This window comes from Garra rufa, chromosome 1 (assembly GCF_049309525.1).
Source record: "Garra rufa chromosome 1, GarRuf1.0, whole genome shotgun sequence".
Taxonomy (NCBI): Eukaryota; Metazoa; Chordata; class Actinopteri; order Cypriniformes; family Cyprinidae; genus Garra; species Garra rufa.
In genome coordinates this window covers 9,790,121-9,803,150 of record NC_133361.1, presented here as the reverse complement: position 1 = coordinate 9,803,150, position 13,030 = coordinate 9,790,121, and the positions used below count along the sequence as shown (strand labels likewise).

The window sequence follows — 13,030 nt, the reverse complement described above, 5'->3', positions numbered from 1 at the left end:
ATATTTACAACAATGAGTACAACATAGTATTTATTTATTTATTTTTAATTATTGCCTGAACTAACTTTTTCATGTAATAATTAAATTTGATTTCTGCAGTATTTACTACACTGTAGAATCACTACACGTAAGTATTAGAGTCAGTATTATAGTACACAGAAAAGAATATTCACATTTGAATTTATACAGTACATTTGCAGCAGTACATGTAAACAGAGCAAGAATCTAATTGTTCAGAGTGCTTGAACATATGTCATAGCTTTTACAAATTTGAAAACGTTCACATCCTAAAAAATGGTCCAAAGGGACTGAAATTAAAATATAAAAATACCAGAAGGATCAGCAGTATACGTATAAGCAGCAATGCCTTTAGAACCACAACAATATATATCCCTACACGGCACAAGTTTATCACGCTTTTAAAACCCTTAGAAATATACTGCCACAAACAGGACAGATGTGAGGCCTTTTAAGTTGCAAGTTTAAATCAGCACACTTGCAAAGTATTTCTCATATTATTTCGGTCCTCTCACCGCTTCTTCCTCCAGTTCAGCGGGTGGCGCTAAAACACATACGTTTGTTTGCCAAACACCATTAAACCTCAGAGGAAGAAAATTAGTTTAATCACGATCTGTCGTTTTGTTGTGAAGCTACAAACTGTTAGTTGAAATATAGTATTTCTAAATAGAAAATTCTAAATGGAATAAGATCACTAAATAACATTTACCTCTAATATTCTCATCCTCATAGTCTAAGTTTTGAAGCAAGCAGGAATATCTGGAGGAGTATCAGCTGAACTGAGCTCTACTGCTGTGAAGATGGTGTTTGTTAAAGAGGAGAGTGAGGAGGACACGAGTGAACCAGAGCCCTGGAGAATAAAACAAATAAAACAAGAGGAACCAGAAACCTGGAAAACAAAACAGGAGGAACCAGAAACCTGGAAAATAAAACAAAAGGAACCAGAAACCTGGATGATAAAACACGAGGAACCAGATCCCTTGAGAATAAAACAAGAGGAGCCAGAACCCTGGATAATAAAACACGAGGAACCAGAAACCTGGATAATAAAACACGAGGAACCAGAACCCTGGAGAATAAAACAGGAGCAACACAGAGGTAGGTGTTTATTCTTTATTCAGTTTGTAGTACAGTTTGTGGCACACTAGATTAATAAAGATTCAACAGTGTGCCTGCAGATCCCTAAAAAGTTTTTCATTGTTTAATGTAAAAATAAGAGCTTAAATATAATTATATTGTCTTCCATCCACCTTTCAAACGTCTTTGTTAATAAAGACTAATACCCAAGACCCATACACCCGATACAATTATTAGTGAAGGCAGTGGCGAGCGGTAAGTTTTTTTTTTTTTTTTTACGGGGTATGCTAAGCCCTCCCTTCCCATTGGTTTTAAGGACAAACTCAAAGTGGGAAACCAGTGGCAGGTGTCAGTAGAAGTATGCACATTACCTAGCCTGGCAAGCCAGACCCACATAAATGTAGGGTCTGGGCACTCTCCATAGACAGGGCTCAACCGGAGGGGTGGGATAAACGGTTGTCTTTCAAACTCCTCTCCACGCAATAGGATAGCGCTACAACCAATCAGAGACGTAGTCGGTCGGGTGACGTAGTCAGAGCGACAAAGATTTTTAACAAAAATCAGTGCACTGTGCAGTCTGTCAGCCAAATAATAGACATAGATGGGCACTAAACCTTTAAAAGTAAACAAAAACATGCACAGACAAATCCAAATTACACCCTGCGGCTCGTGACGATACATTGATGTCCTAAGACACGAAACGATCGGTTTTTGCAAGAAAATGAACAGTATTTATATAATTTTCTTTTTACCTTTGATACACACCCACGTCCATCTGTGATGAGCACGAGTTTAGCATATCTATGATTCGACTCGTCACATGTGAACGCGCTTTGATGTACTATACGCAAACACCGAAAGGGGAAATATGTAAAAAAAAAGTCCAGGATGAGTTTGCGCAAGCAAACGTAATCTTTTTCAGCTTTAAATGGGTTTGAACAACCAGGACAAGCGCAAGTAATTACCATTTTGAATAGCCGCTATATCCACAATCTCTGTGCACTGTGTGAACAATAAGTGTCGTATACACGCCACAGATCGCTTCCGGTGTTTGCGTATTCTACACCACAGCGCGTTCAGATGTAACGAGCTCCTGCTCAGGACACATGGACGTGGCTGTGTATCAAAAGTAAAAAAATATATAAATACTGTTCAGTTTTCCACGCTTAATTCACAGAACCAGGAATTCATGTCTGACGGAACTTATGGTCGCAGGTCAGTCGTCATCATGTTAAGCCCGCCCACCGACTCGTGATTGGCCCGGTACATCTTGGATTTTTCGGAAATTTAAGTGAATTGAGAGTAACTAGACTGACCTTGGAAGCAAATGTAATTTGCTGCCGCTAGGGGCGCGTCTAGATTCTAGGCTACACATTACCTTATTTGTAGGTTAAATTCACCTTCAATCTTTCTTCTTTTGTTTCGGTTTATCCATAATTTTTTTTCATGCTAGAAAAACACATAGCTGGTTTTTCAAGTAAAAACCGCCAAACAACGTTTACATGTATTACCTTATGATACGCAATATTCAGAGGGTGGGATTCCTACGGTCTATATGTCTCTGTTGTTCCTTCGACTGAATTATTATTTTTATTATTATTATTATTATTATTATTAACTCAGTGAATTGGAGTTAAAACTCCCACCTGGGTGATACTACGACCATGCAAATGCCAAAAATAATACTATCTTTAAAATATTGCCAAGTAATGCCGCAAACAACAATACAATCGGACACAAAATAAGATTTTATTATTTCCTCTTTTTTCCCCCTGATTTGTATTATTTTAAAATGTTAAATACATTTTATACTTAAAAAAAAGTAGGCATGTTTGCAATAACGTGGATCTTAAACACAGTTCAGTTGACTTTTAAAATTTGTTTTGCTTGAGAAAGCATTAAAATATACAGTTACATTTTAGTCGAGTTAGTAGTGCATCAAACACAAAGTGATTTTCGCCAGTTGAGATAAGGCTGCAACCGCGAGTTTTTTTTCCGCTTGGGTGAGTGCTTCGCGGACAGCTTACCTCGTGAATGAAATCACGCGCATGCCAGCAAAACACAGAGAACGCGCATCAATCCTGACAATTCATAGCGATAGAGCGGAGGCAAGAAAGCTGCGGAGAATCCGCTTACCCGGAAGCTTCCTTAATTGACATAGATTTACAGACAATTGCCATTGTTTGTCAAATAAATAATTTGACGTACTATTCCCAACTCTTTATTAAGATTTAAGTTGCATGTCAAATGACAAGGGATTGTCTTATAATCGTGTTTATACTGATTAACCCGTGAACTCAGGCTGATGATACACTGGGCAACTTTTTGAGCAATGTTGCCGGGCAACTTTGGCAAATGTTGCCGTCAATGGGCAACCAGGTGAGATACAGGGCCCACGATTGATCTAAATTATCCAGATAGAAATCTGTTACCCATTTTCAATGGGAAAGTGCCCAAACAATATTGCAAAAAAAAGTTGCCTGATAAAATTGCTCAAAAAGTTGCCCCGTGTATCATCGGCATCATTCTCTCAGATGGCCTGGGTATGCTGAGCATTGGCAGCTTATATGGACAGAACGCCACTGAGTGAATGAGACCACATGTGCATCGAAAGATAGTTTTGTGGTAAACAAACATTGTAAAATGTATGTACTTTTATTTTTACTTTTCTTTCAGAGTTGATTGATGAAAATGAGGATGAAGAATCAAATGAAGCGGATGAGAAAAATCACGTAAAAACTGAAGAAAAACCTTTGAGTTGCTCTCAAACCAACCAGAAAGATCTAAAGAAAATAAGAGCCATTACATCTTTCACCTGCACTCAGTGTGGAAGGAGTTTCACACGCAAATGTGGTCTTCATGTTCACATGAGAGTTCATACTGGAGAGAAACCGTTCACTTGCTCCCAGTGCGGGAAGAGATTCACACAAGCAGCACACCTTTATGATCACATGAACATCCACACTGCAGCGAGACTGTACACTTGTGATCAGTGCGGTAAAATGTTTTTATGGGCTTCAGGCCTGAAGCATCACATGAAGGTTCATGCAAAAAATAAGCCACATTTATGTAATTTGTGTGGAAAGAGTTATTCAACTCTGCCAAATTTGAAATTTCATCAGAAAATACATACTCTTGTGAAAGAGTACGTGTGCTGTGAGTGTGAAAAGACTTTTACCACAGCGAACTGTTTAAAACTGCATGAGAGGATTCACACTGGAGAGAAACCCTACAAGTGTTCACACTGCGACAGGAGATTCAATCATTCAACACATCTGAAAACACACAAGAGGATTCACACTGGAGAGAAACCGTATAAATGTTCACAATGTGACATGAGATTCAGTCAGTCAGCAAATTTGAAAACACATGAGCGGATTCACTCCGGAGAAAAACCTTATAAGTGTTCACACTGTGATATGAGATTCAATCAGTCAGCAAATCTGAAAACACACCAGAGGATCCACACTGGAGAGAAACCTTATAAGTGTTCACACTGCGACAAGAGATTCAGTAATTCAGGATATCTGAAAACACATGAGAGGATCCACACTGGAGAAAAACCGTATCACTGCATTGAATGTGGGAAGTGTTTCAATAATTCATCCGCTCTACAAAGACATACAAAAAACAATCACAGTAAGAAGATCATCTTCAGATCCTGTACTTTCATATCTGATGCTGCGTCCTTAACAATTGCGACACAATAATGCATCAAGCTAAATATCATCTGGATAAATCTGTCTTAACCAGTCATTACAAGAGACATGACAAAGAAACTTTATCTACAGTTTTCAATAATTCAAAACCGTCAGATTGAACTGTGGGATTCAGATGAACTCAAAAGATGGAGTTCCTCCCCAAAGAACAATGTCAAAAGTTTTATTTTGTGCATTCTGATGAGTTTCATATATTTGTTTGTCTTATAATGCATGTGTATCTCTTGTTTTTGCCTTACACTTTTATGAAAGAAAGTTGAAGCTTATTAAAAACCGTTCTTGTTCAGGAAGCTGAAGACTAACTGTAATTGATCCTTCTGTGCTTCTCTTGTAAGTAGAAATGAATATTTAAAAGAGGTCTGGGGCTGAATTATGAAAGATCAAAGTATCAATATGATCTAATGTTAATTAATGTTAACATGCATTTTGAAGCAACTGATTTAAATGTTGGTTAAATAAAAAAATTAAAGCTGCAGTCTGTAAACTTTAACTCTTTGTCGCCATCTCGGTTTCAAAACCTGTAATTGTAGGTAATTGTTGAATTATTTTCCATGCTTTGGCATGGCTGGATGAATCTAATGTTTTGAGGGTATATGTGGTAGCTGTCAGTTACTGCACCAGTGTGGATATTCACTGTACTTAGGAGTTACAGATTCTAGCCTATGTCTTGGAATATATGGCCCAAATCAGACTTTTCACAGGATATTGTCTTCTAAAAGAGAAAAGGCGGCTGCACACTAGAGGATTTTAGGGCCGATATTTAAGACCTATTAAGTAACAAGTCTAAAACTTTTGTTCTGACCAATTGAGTAAAAACGCTACAATGGTGATTCAATCTAACGATCGGTTTGCTCCTATGAAACTAGCAAATTATGATTACTGTTATACATTCTATAAAAAATAATGGTGCTTCAGTGCCATAAAAGAACCTTTTTTTGTCTAAATGATTCCAAGAACTTTGTTTCCTTACAATTAGCCAAGTTCAACAGCTTGTTTAGGCCTGTAAGTAATCTCTTTTAACTGCTGGCTAATCTGGATTTTAAATATATTTGTTATAAAGTAAAAAAAAAAAAAAAAAATGTTGTACATCGACTAGTGATTGCATATTTTTTGCCAGGGGTTGTACACACAAATTTTCCCTCCTCTCTACGCTTCACACTCCAGTCCAGCTGGTGGCGCTAAAGAAAATACGTTTGTTTTGCCAAACACCATTAAACCTCAGAGGAAGAAGATTAGTTTCACCGCTCTCTGTTGTTTTGTGATGATGCTGGTTTAGTGCAAACTGTTAGAAATGTTGTTTCTGTAAATTAAATTAAATGTTCACGTGTAAATTAAATGTAAAAACACAGATTTTTTAATCAGGCCAATTAGGACTGAAACAGGAATATCTGGAGGAGTATCAGCTGAACTGAGATCTGCTGCTGTGAAGATGGTGTTTGTTAAAGAGGAGAGCACGAGTGAACCAGAACCCTGGAGTATAAAACAGGAGGAACCAGAAACCTGGAGCATGAAACAAGAGGAAACAGAACCCTTGAGTATAAAACAGGAGGAACAAGGAGGTTGGTGTCTATTCTTCATTCATCTTTAGTGACTGTTTGAGGTATATCCATAGATCCTAAATGTAAAAATAAGACCTTAACTGCCATTAAAAAATCTAATGGAAGTCCTTATGGAAAGTGACTGAACTGACACAGAGAAGATTTAATTATGTATTGGACTTTATTTTCTCTTTTTAGAACTGTGTTGAACTCGTTTTAAAGTCGCTATAGGACTGGGGATATTTTCAAGCATGTTAATGTGTCAGAGCATTATTTGCTTGTTCGGTACATTTCACAGTTTTTCAGCAGGCTTTGCAAACAGACTTTTACCTGACAGCGCTTTCACAACATGTAAGTAACCTTGTTTAATAGGGATGCACCGGAACACTGGGCTGAAGGTCAAATAGAGAACACAGTATTTTTTTTTTCCTCCTGTGTATTTTGCCAATTTTTCACCCTTGCATAAACTAAATGGCCAAATGTGCTTGTTGACGTTTTGTCTAGCTTTTCAAAGAAAAAAAAAAATCAATTACAAAACAACTATAGGCCTATAAAAATCGTTTAACACTGAACAATTTAAAATATTCTCTCAGATTATACTAACAAAGCAAAGTAAGTAAAAAAAAAATCGTTCTTGAATCAGGCATGTATTTTTTACTGTAAATAAATACAACCTCATTATTATTGTCTTATTTTTTTATTTTATAGAACAACAGTGAAACTAACGTTTATGAACGTTGATGGAATTCTTGCTTTTTATCAGCTTTTATTTAGGTGAAAACCCGCAGAAATCCCTTATTCTTCTTTTGATTGACAACAGCAGATTTATAAATGATTCTCACTAAGAATTTGGGAAGATGTTTGTTGCACGTATCGCATCACATGTCTTGTAATAATTCATAAAAATGTTACTGAGCAACACCGTTTCAGCTCAGACTTTGAACCTTGCTGTTTGAAAACATGCAATTCGTGCGTGAATTTGAAAACAATGTTCTGCAGTATATTTAATTGCTTAAGGTCATTTTGCGATTTCAGTCATCATACCAGCAAGAACCTACCTTTCACTTCTTATCGGAAACATGCAATGCAGTACTAAGCAGTCTCTCGCTGTTGGTGCTTGTAACGATTTTTGCATCTTTATTGGACAATTTTAAATGCTTCCACACTGCTGACATGATTGTTGCATTTGCGCGCCTTTATTTGATCGCGTCAAGTCATCGTTTGGTACATTTTATTCGGTTTTTCGTTTATTAACTTTTTTGTTGCTGTTTTTGGGCGAATAATTTCAGGTGCTGAACATTCGCTGCATCCCCATTGTTTGTTCAATTGCCTGATCTGTGATCAGCGATTTCTAAAGTGTAGTTATTCAAGTTCAGTCACATTTTATTTGTTTAAAAAAAAAATGTTAAATTGTATGTGTGTTAGTAAATCAAGCCAGGGACCAAGCTTAACACTGTTTCTTCTAATAGCATGAATATAATCTGCCCTTGTCAAAAAATCCTATTGGAATATCAGTTTATCCTTTAGGATCTTACTGGATTCTTAGAATCCTATTGGACATTACTTTTTATTTCAATAGAATTTTACTTTGTCCTGTAAGATTTTACTTGATTTTTAGAATCTTATTGGACAGTGTTTTATTTAATGGGATTTCACTTTGTCCTGTAGGATGTTATTTACATTTTAAATAAATTACAGAAAGCCATCAAAAAAACAAGCCCTGCTTAGAGCTGTCAATCAGACAGCACACCACTTAAAACTAGTTATAATTAGTGATTCTTTTATTCAACTCAATTAATCGTTTACAATATTTGCATCATGATTGCTTTTAGTTATGATGAAAGCATTTCATGAGAGTGCATAAAACAAGATGTAATGAGAGAACTGTCATCTGTAACACTTCAGATGATTAGATATTCTCAACAGCTGTAATGGTGAAAACATAGTAAAGGTGTTTGAGACTGTTCCAGCGCAACGATGTTTGCCAGTCACAACAGTAAAGTCTGACTGCAGACACGCCTCTTCTAACAGAGCATCTAAATCAGGTTAAAATAACCATTTTATAAATCCTTATAAATATGCACCTTAAGAAACATATTTTGACAACATTCTAAAATAATAATAATAATAATAATAATAACTAGATAAAAAAGTTCGTCGAGACAAACTTTAAGTTGGCTTGAGAAAGCTTTGCCTTAAAGTTTAAAGAAGTTTTGAAAGCTTTAAGCAGTTTGATTCGTTTTTAAAGTTTAAAGATAGAAAAAGTTTGAAAAGATTTAAGTTTGAAGGTTTTCAGTCTGAAATAGTTTTAAGTTTAAAGTAGTTTTAAAGCTTAAACGGATAGACAGATTTATAGATGGATAGATTTATAGACAGATAGATTTATAGACAGATTAATAGACAGATTTATAGATAGATAGATTTATAGACAGATTTATAGATAGATTTATAGATAGATTTATAGACAGATTAATAGATAGATAGATTTATAGACAGATTTATAGATAGATTTATAGATAGATAGATTTATAGATAGATTAATAGATATATAGATTTATAGACAGATAGATTTATAGACAGATTTATAGACAGATTTATAGATAGATAGATTAATAGATATAGATTTATAGATAGACAGATTTATAGATAGATAGATTAATAGATATAGATTTATAGATAGATTAATAGATAGATAGATTAATAGATATAGATTTATAGATAGACAGATTTATAGATAGATAGATTAATAGATAGATTTATAGATAGACAGATTAATAGATGGATAGATTTATAGATAGACAAGCATGACTAACAAGTTACTAGTATGATCCTAGCACGACTAGCAAGTCACTAGCATGATTTTAGCATGACTAGCAAGTCGCTAGCATGATTTTAGCATGACTAGCAAGTCGCTAGCATGATTTTAGCATTACTAGCAAGTCACTAGCATGATTTTAGCATTACTAGCAAGTCGCTAACATGATTTTAGCAAGACTAGCAAGTCGCTAGCATGATTTTAACATGATTAACAAGTCGCTAGCATGATTTTAGCATGACTAGCGAGTCGCTAGCATGATTTTAACATGACTAGCAGAGTCGCTAGCATGATTTTAGCATGACTAGCAAGTCGCTAGCATGATTTTAGCATGACTAGCAAGTTGCTAGCATGATTTTAGCATTACTAGCAAGTCGCTAGCATGATTTTAGCATGACTAGCAGAGTCGCTAGCATGATTTTAGCATGACTAGCAAGTCGCTAGCATGATTTTAACATGACTAGCAGAGTCGCTAGCATGATTTTAGCATGACTAGCAAGTCGCTAGCATGATTTTAGCATGACTAGCAAGTTGCTAGCATGATTTTAGCATTACTAGCAAGTCGCTAGCATGATTTTAGCATGACTAGCAAGTCGCTAACATGAATTTAGCAAGACAAGCAAGTCACTACCATGATTTTAACATGATTAGCATATTGTTAGCATGATTTAGATGGAGAGATAGACAGATTTATAGATATATAGATTTATAGATAGACAGATTAATAGATATAGATTTATAGATAGACATATTAATAGATATAGATTTATAGATAGACAGATTAATAGATATAGATTTATAGATAGACAGATTAATAGATGGATAGATTTATAGACATATTTATAGATAGACAGACTGATAGATAAATAGATGGATAGATTTATAGACATATTATAGATAGATAGATTAATTGATAGATAGATAGATTAATAGATAGACAGATTAATAGATAGATAGATTAATAGACAGATTTATAGATAGATAGATAGACAGATTAATAGATAGATAGATTAATAGACAGATTTATAGATAGATAGATAGATAGATTAATAGAAAGATAGATAGATTAATAGATAGACAGATTAATAGATAGATAGATTAATAGACAGATTTATAGATAGATAGATTAATAGAAAGATAGATTAATAGATAGATAGATAGATAGATAGATAGATAGATAGATAGATAGATAGATAGATAGATAGATTTATAGATAGATAGATGAGTTTGAATGGATTAGAAATAGTACATAGAAGAGAAGCCTGATTGAGTCTCAAAGGATTCTGGCAGTTTAAATTTGAATTTTGACAGTTGGAGTTTGAAAAGTCTTGGCTCATTTGAACATTCCGTCAATGTAAATCAATTAGATTTTTTCCCAATTTTAATCAGCATTTTTAGGAAAACCGTAAGTCCGATCAGTTAGAAAAGATATAGCAACTCGAGTTAGACCAGTATGAAGATCTGGGCTGAGTTTGGAGTTTGTAGAGTTAAAGCTCTAGGAGGAGTAGCAGTCAGAATTTTTTTGTCTCAGAAGAAGAATAATAATAATAACTAGATAAAAAAGTTCGTCGAGACAAACTTTAAGTTGGCTTGAGAAAGCTTTGCCTTAAAGTTTAAAGAAGTTTTGAAAGCTTTAAAAAGTAGTAAAAGTTTAAAAAGTTTAAAAAGTTTTAAGTTTGATGGGTTTCAGTCTGAAATAGTTTAAAGTTTTTAGCAGTTTTAAAGATTGAAGATAGATAGATAGATAGATAGATAGATAGATAGATAGATAGATAGATAGATAGATAGATAGATAGATAGATGGATGTGGTGGCTGGGGTGGTTGCTAGGGTGTTGCTATTCGGTTGCTAAGGTACCCGGGGTGGTTGCTAAGGTGTTGCTATGCGGTTGCTAAGGTACACGGGGTGGTTGCTAAGGTGTTGCTATGCGGTTGCTAAGGTACACGGGGTGGTTGCTAAGGTGTTGCTATGTGGTTGCTAAGGTACCTGGGGTGGTTGCTAAGGTGTTGCTATGTGGTTGCTAAGGTGTTGCTATGCGGTTGCTAGGGTACTCGGGGTGGTTGCTAAGGTGTTGCTATGCGGTTGCTAGGGTACCTGGGGTGGTTGCTAAGGTGTTGCTATGTGGTTGCTAAGGTACCCAGGGTGGTTGCTAAGGTGCTGCTATGCGGTTGCTAAGGTACCTGAGGTGGTTGCTAAGGTGTTGCTATGCGGTTACTAGGTTACCCAGGGTGGTTACTAGCATGTTGCTGGCATGATTTTAGCATGACTAGCAAGTCGCTAACATGATTTTAGCAAGTCGCTAGCATGATTTTAGCCTGACTAGCAAAGTCGCTAGCATGATTTTAGCATTACTAGCAAGTCACTAGCATGATTTTAGCATTACTAGCAAGTCGCTAGCATGATTTTAGCATTACTAGCAAGTCACTAGCATGATTTTAGCATGATTAGCATATTGTTAGCATGATTTAGATGGAGAGATAGACATATTAATAGATAGATAGATAGATAGATAGATAGATAGATAGATAGATAGATAGATATATTTATAGATGGACAGATTAATAGATATAGATTTATAGATAGACAGATTAATAGATAGATTAATAGATGGATAGATTAATAGATAGACAGATTTATAGATGGATAGATTAATAGATAGACAGATTTATAGATGGATAGATTAATAGATGGATAGATTAATAGATAGACAGATTAATAGATAGACAGATTAATAGATGGATAGATTTATAGATAGATAGATTTATAGATGGATAGATTAATAGATGGATAGATTAATAGATAGACAGATTAATAGATAGACAGATTAATAGATGGATAGATTTATAGATGGATAGATTTATAGATGGATAGATTAATAGATAGACAGATTAATAGATGGATAGATTTATAGATAGATTTATAGATGGATAGATTAATAGATAGACAGATTAATAGATAGACAGATTTATAGATAGATAGATTAATAGATAGACAGATTAATAGATAAATAGATAGATAAATAGATAGATAGATAGATAGATAGATAGATAGATAGATAGATAGATAGATAGATAAGTTTAAATGAGTTTGATTGGATTAGATATAGTAGATAGAAGGGAAGCCTGATTGAGTCTCAAAGGATTCTGGCAGTTTAAATTTGAATTTTGACAGTTGGAGTTTGACGGAATGTTCAAATGAGCCAAGACTTTTCAATGTAAGTCAATGAGATTTTTTTCCCAGTTTTAATCGGCATTTTTAGGAAAACCGTAAGTCCGATCAGTTAGAAAAGATATAGCAACTCGAGTTAGAACAGTTTGAAGATCTGGGCTGAGTTTGGAGTTTGTAGAGTTAAAGCTCTAGGAGGAGTAGCAGTCAGAAATTTAGTCTCAGAAGAAGAAGAAGAGGAAGAAAAATAATAAGTTTAAATAGAATATCAATAAGTTGGCTCTCTCAAGCCAACTTAATAAGTTTAAATAGAATATCAGTAAGTTGGCTTTCTCAAGCCAACTTAATAATAATAATAATGCATCTCATTACCCATTTCAAAAGTAGGCTAGAAGTTGAAGTGTTGATATCTGCAGATTCCATGCACAGTTGTGAAATAATGTAGATTAAATGAGTAAGTAAATAAGGGATCCCCGTTTGTGAAACGTAACATCAGGGACATGTCTATTATGTGTGTAGGCGTTTTTTTTTTTTTTTTACAAAGTGACATCCCCATCTACTGGCCTGTCAGCATAATGCAGCTTTTTCATGGATCTGAGTGAACAGGGATCGTTTTGACAATGTTTTCATCTGTACACAAATATTTTATCCTCATATTCTCCAAATGCTCCAATTGATTTTTATCTTTTTAATGATTTC

The 13,030-nt window shown here is 34.9% G+C and overlaps 1 protein-coding gene across 1 annotated transcript; it reads left to right on the top strand.

Moving 5' to 3' along the window:
- Positions 1-618: 618 nt before the first annotated feature.
- On the top strand, positions 619-5,289 carry LOC141329993 (uncharacterized). The gene is made up of 2 exons (XM_073835496.1): positions 619-1,116; positions 3,772-5,289. Exons 1-2 carry the CDS (start codon positions 819-821, stop codon positions 4,803-4,805), a joined length of 1,332 nt encoding a protein of 443 aa, XP_073691597.1. The 5' UTR covers positions 619-818; the 3' UTR covers positions 4,806-5,289.
- The last annotated feature ends 7,741 nt before the right edge of the window (positions 5,290-13,030 follow it).

Excerpts from the sequence above, each read along its gene's own strand:
- LOC141329993 (XM_073835496.1), top strand. The coding sequence starts at position 819 with ATGGTGTTTGTTAAAGAGGAGAGTGAGGAGGACACGAGTGAACCAGAG. Across the intron at positions 1,117-3,771 it reads AAAACAGGAGCAACACAGAG|AGTTGATTGATGAAAATGAG; the intron begins GTAGGTGTTTAT and ends CTTTTCTTTCAG.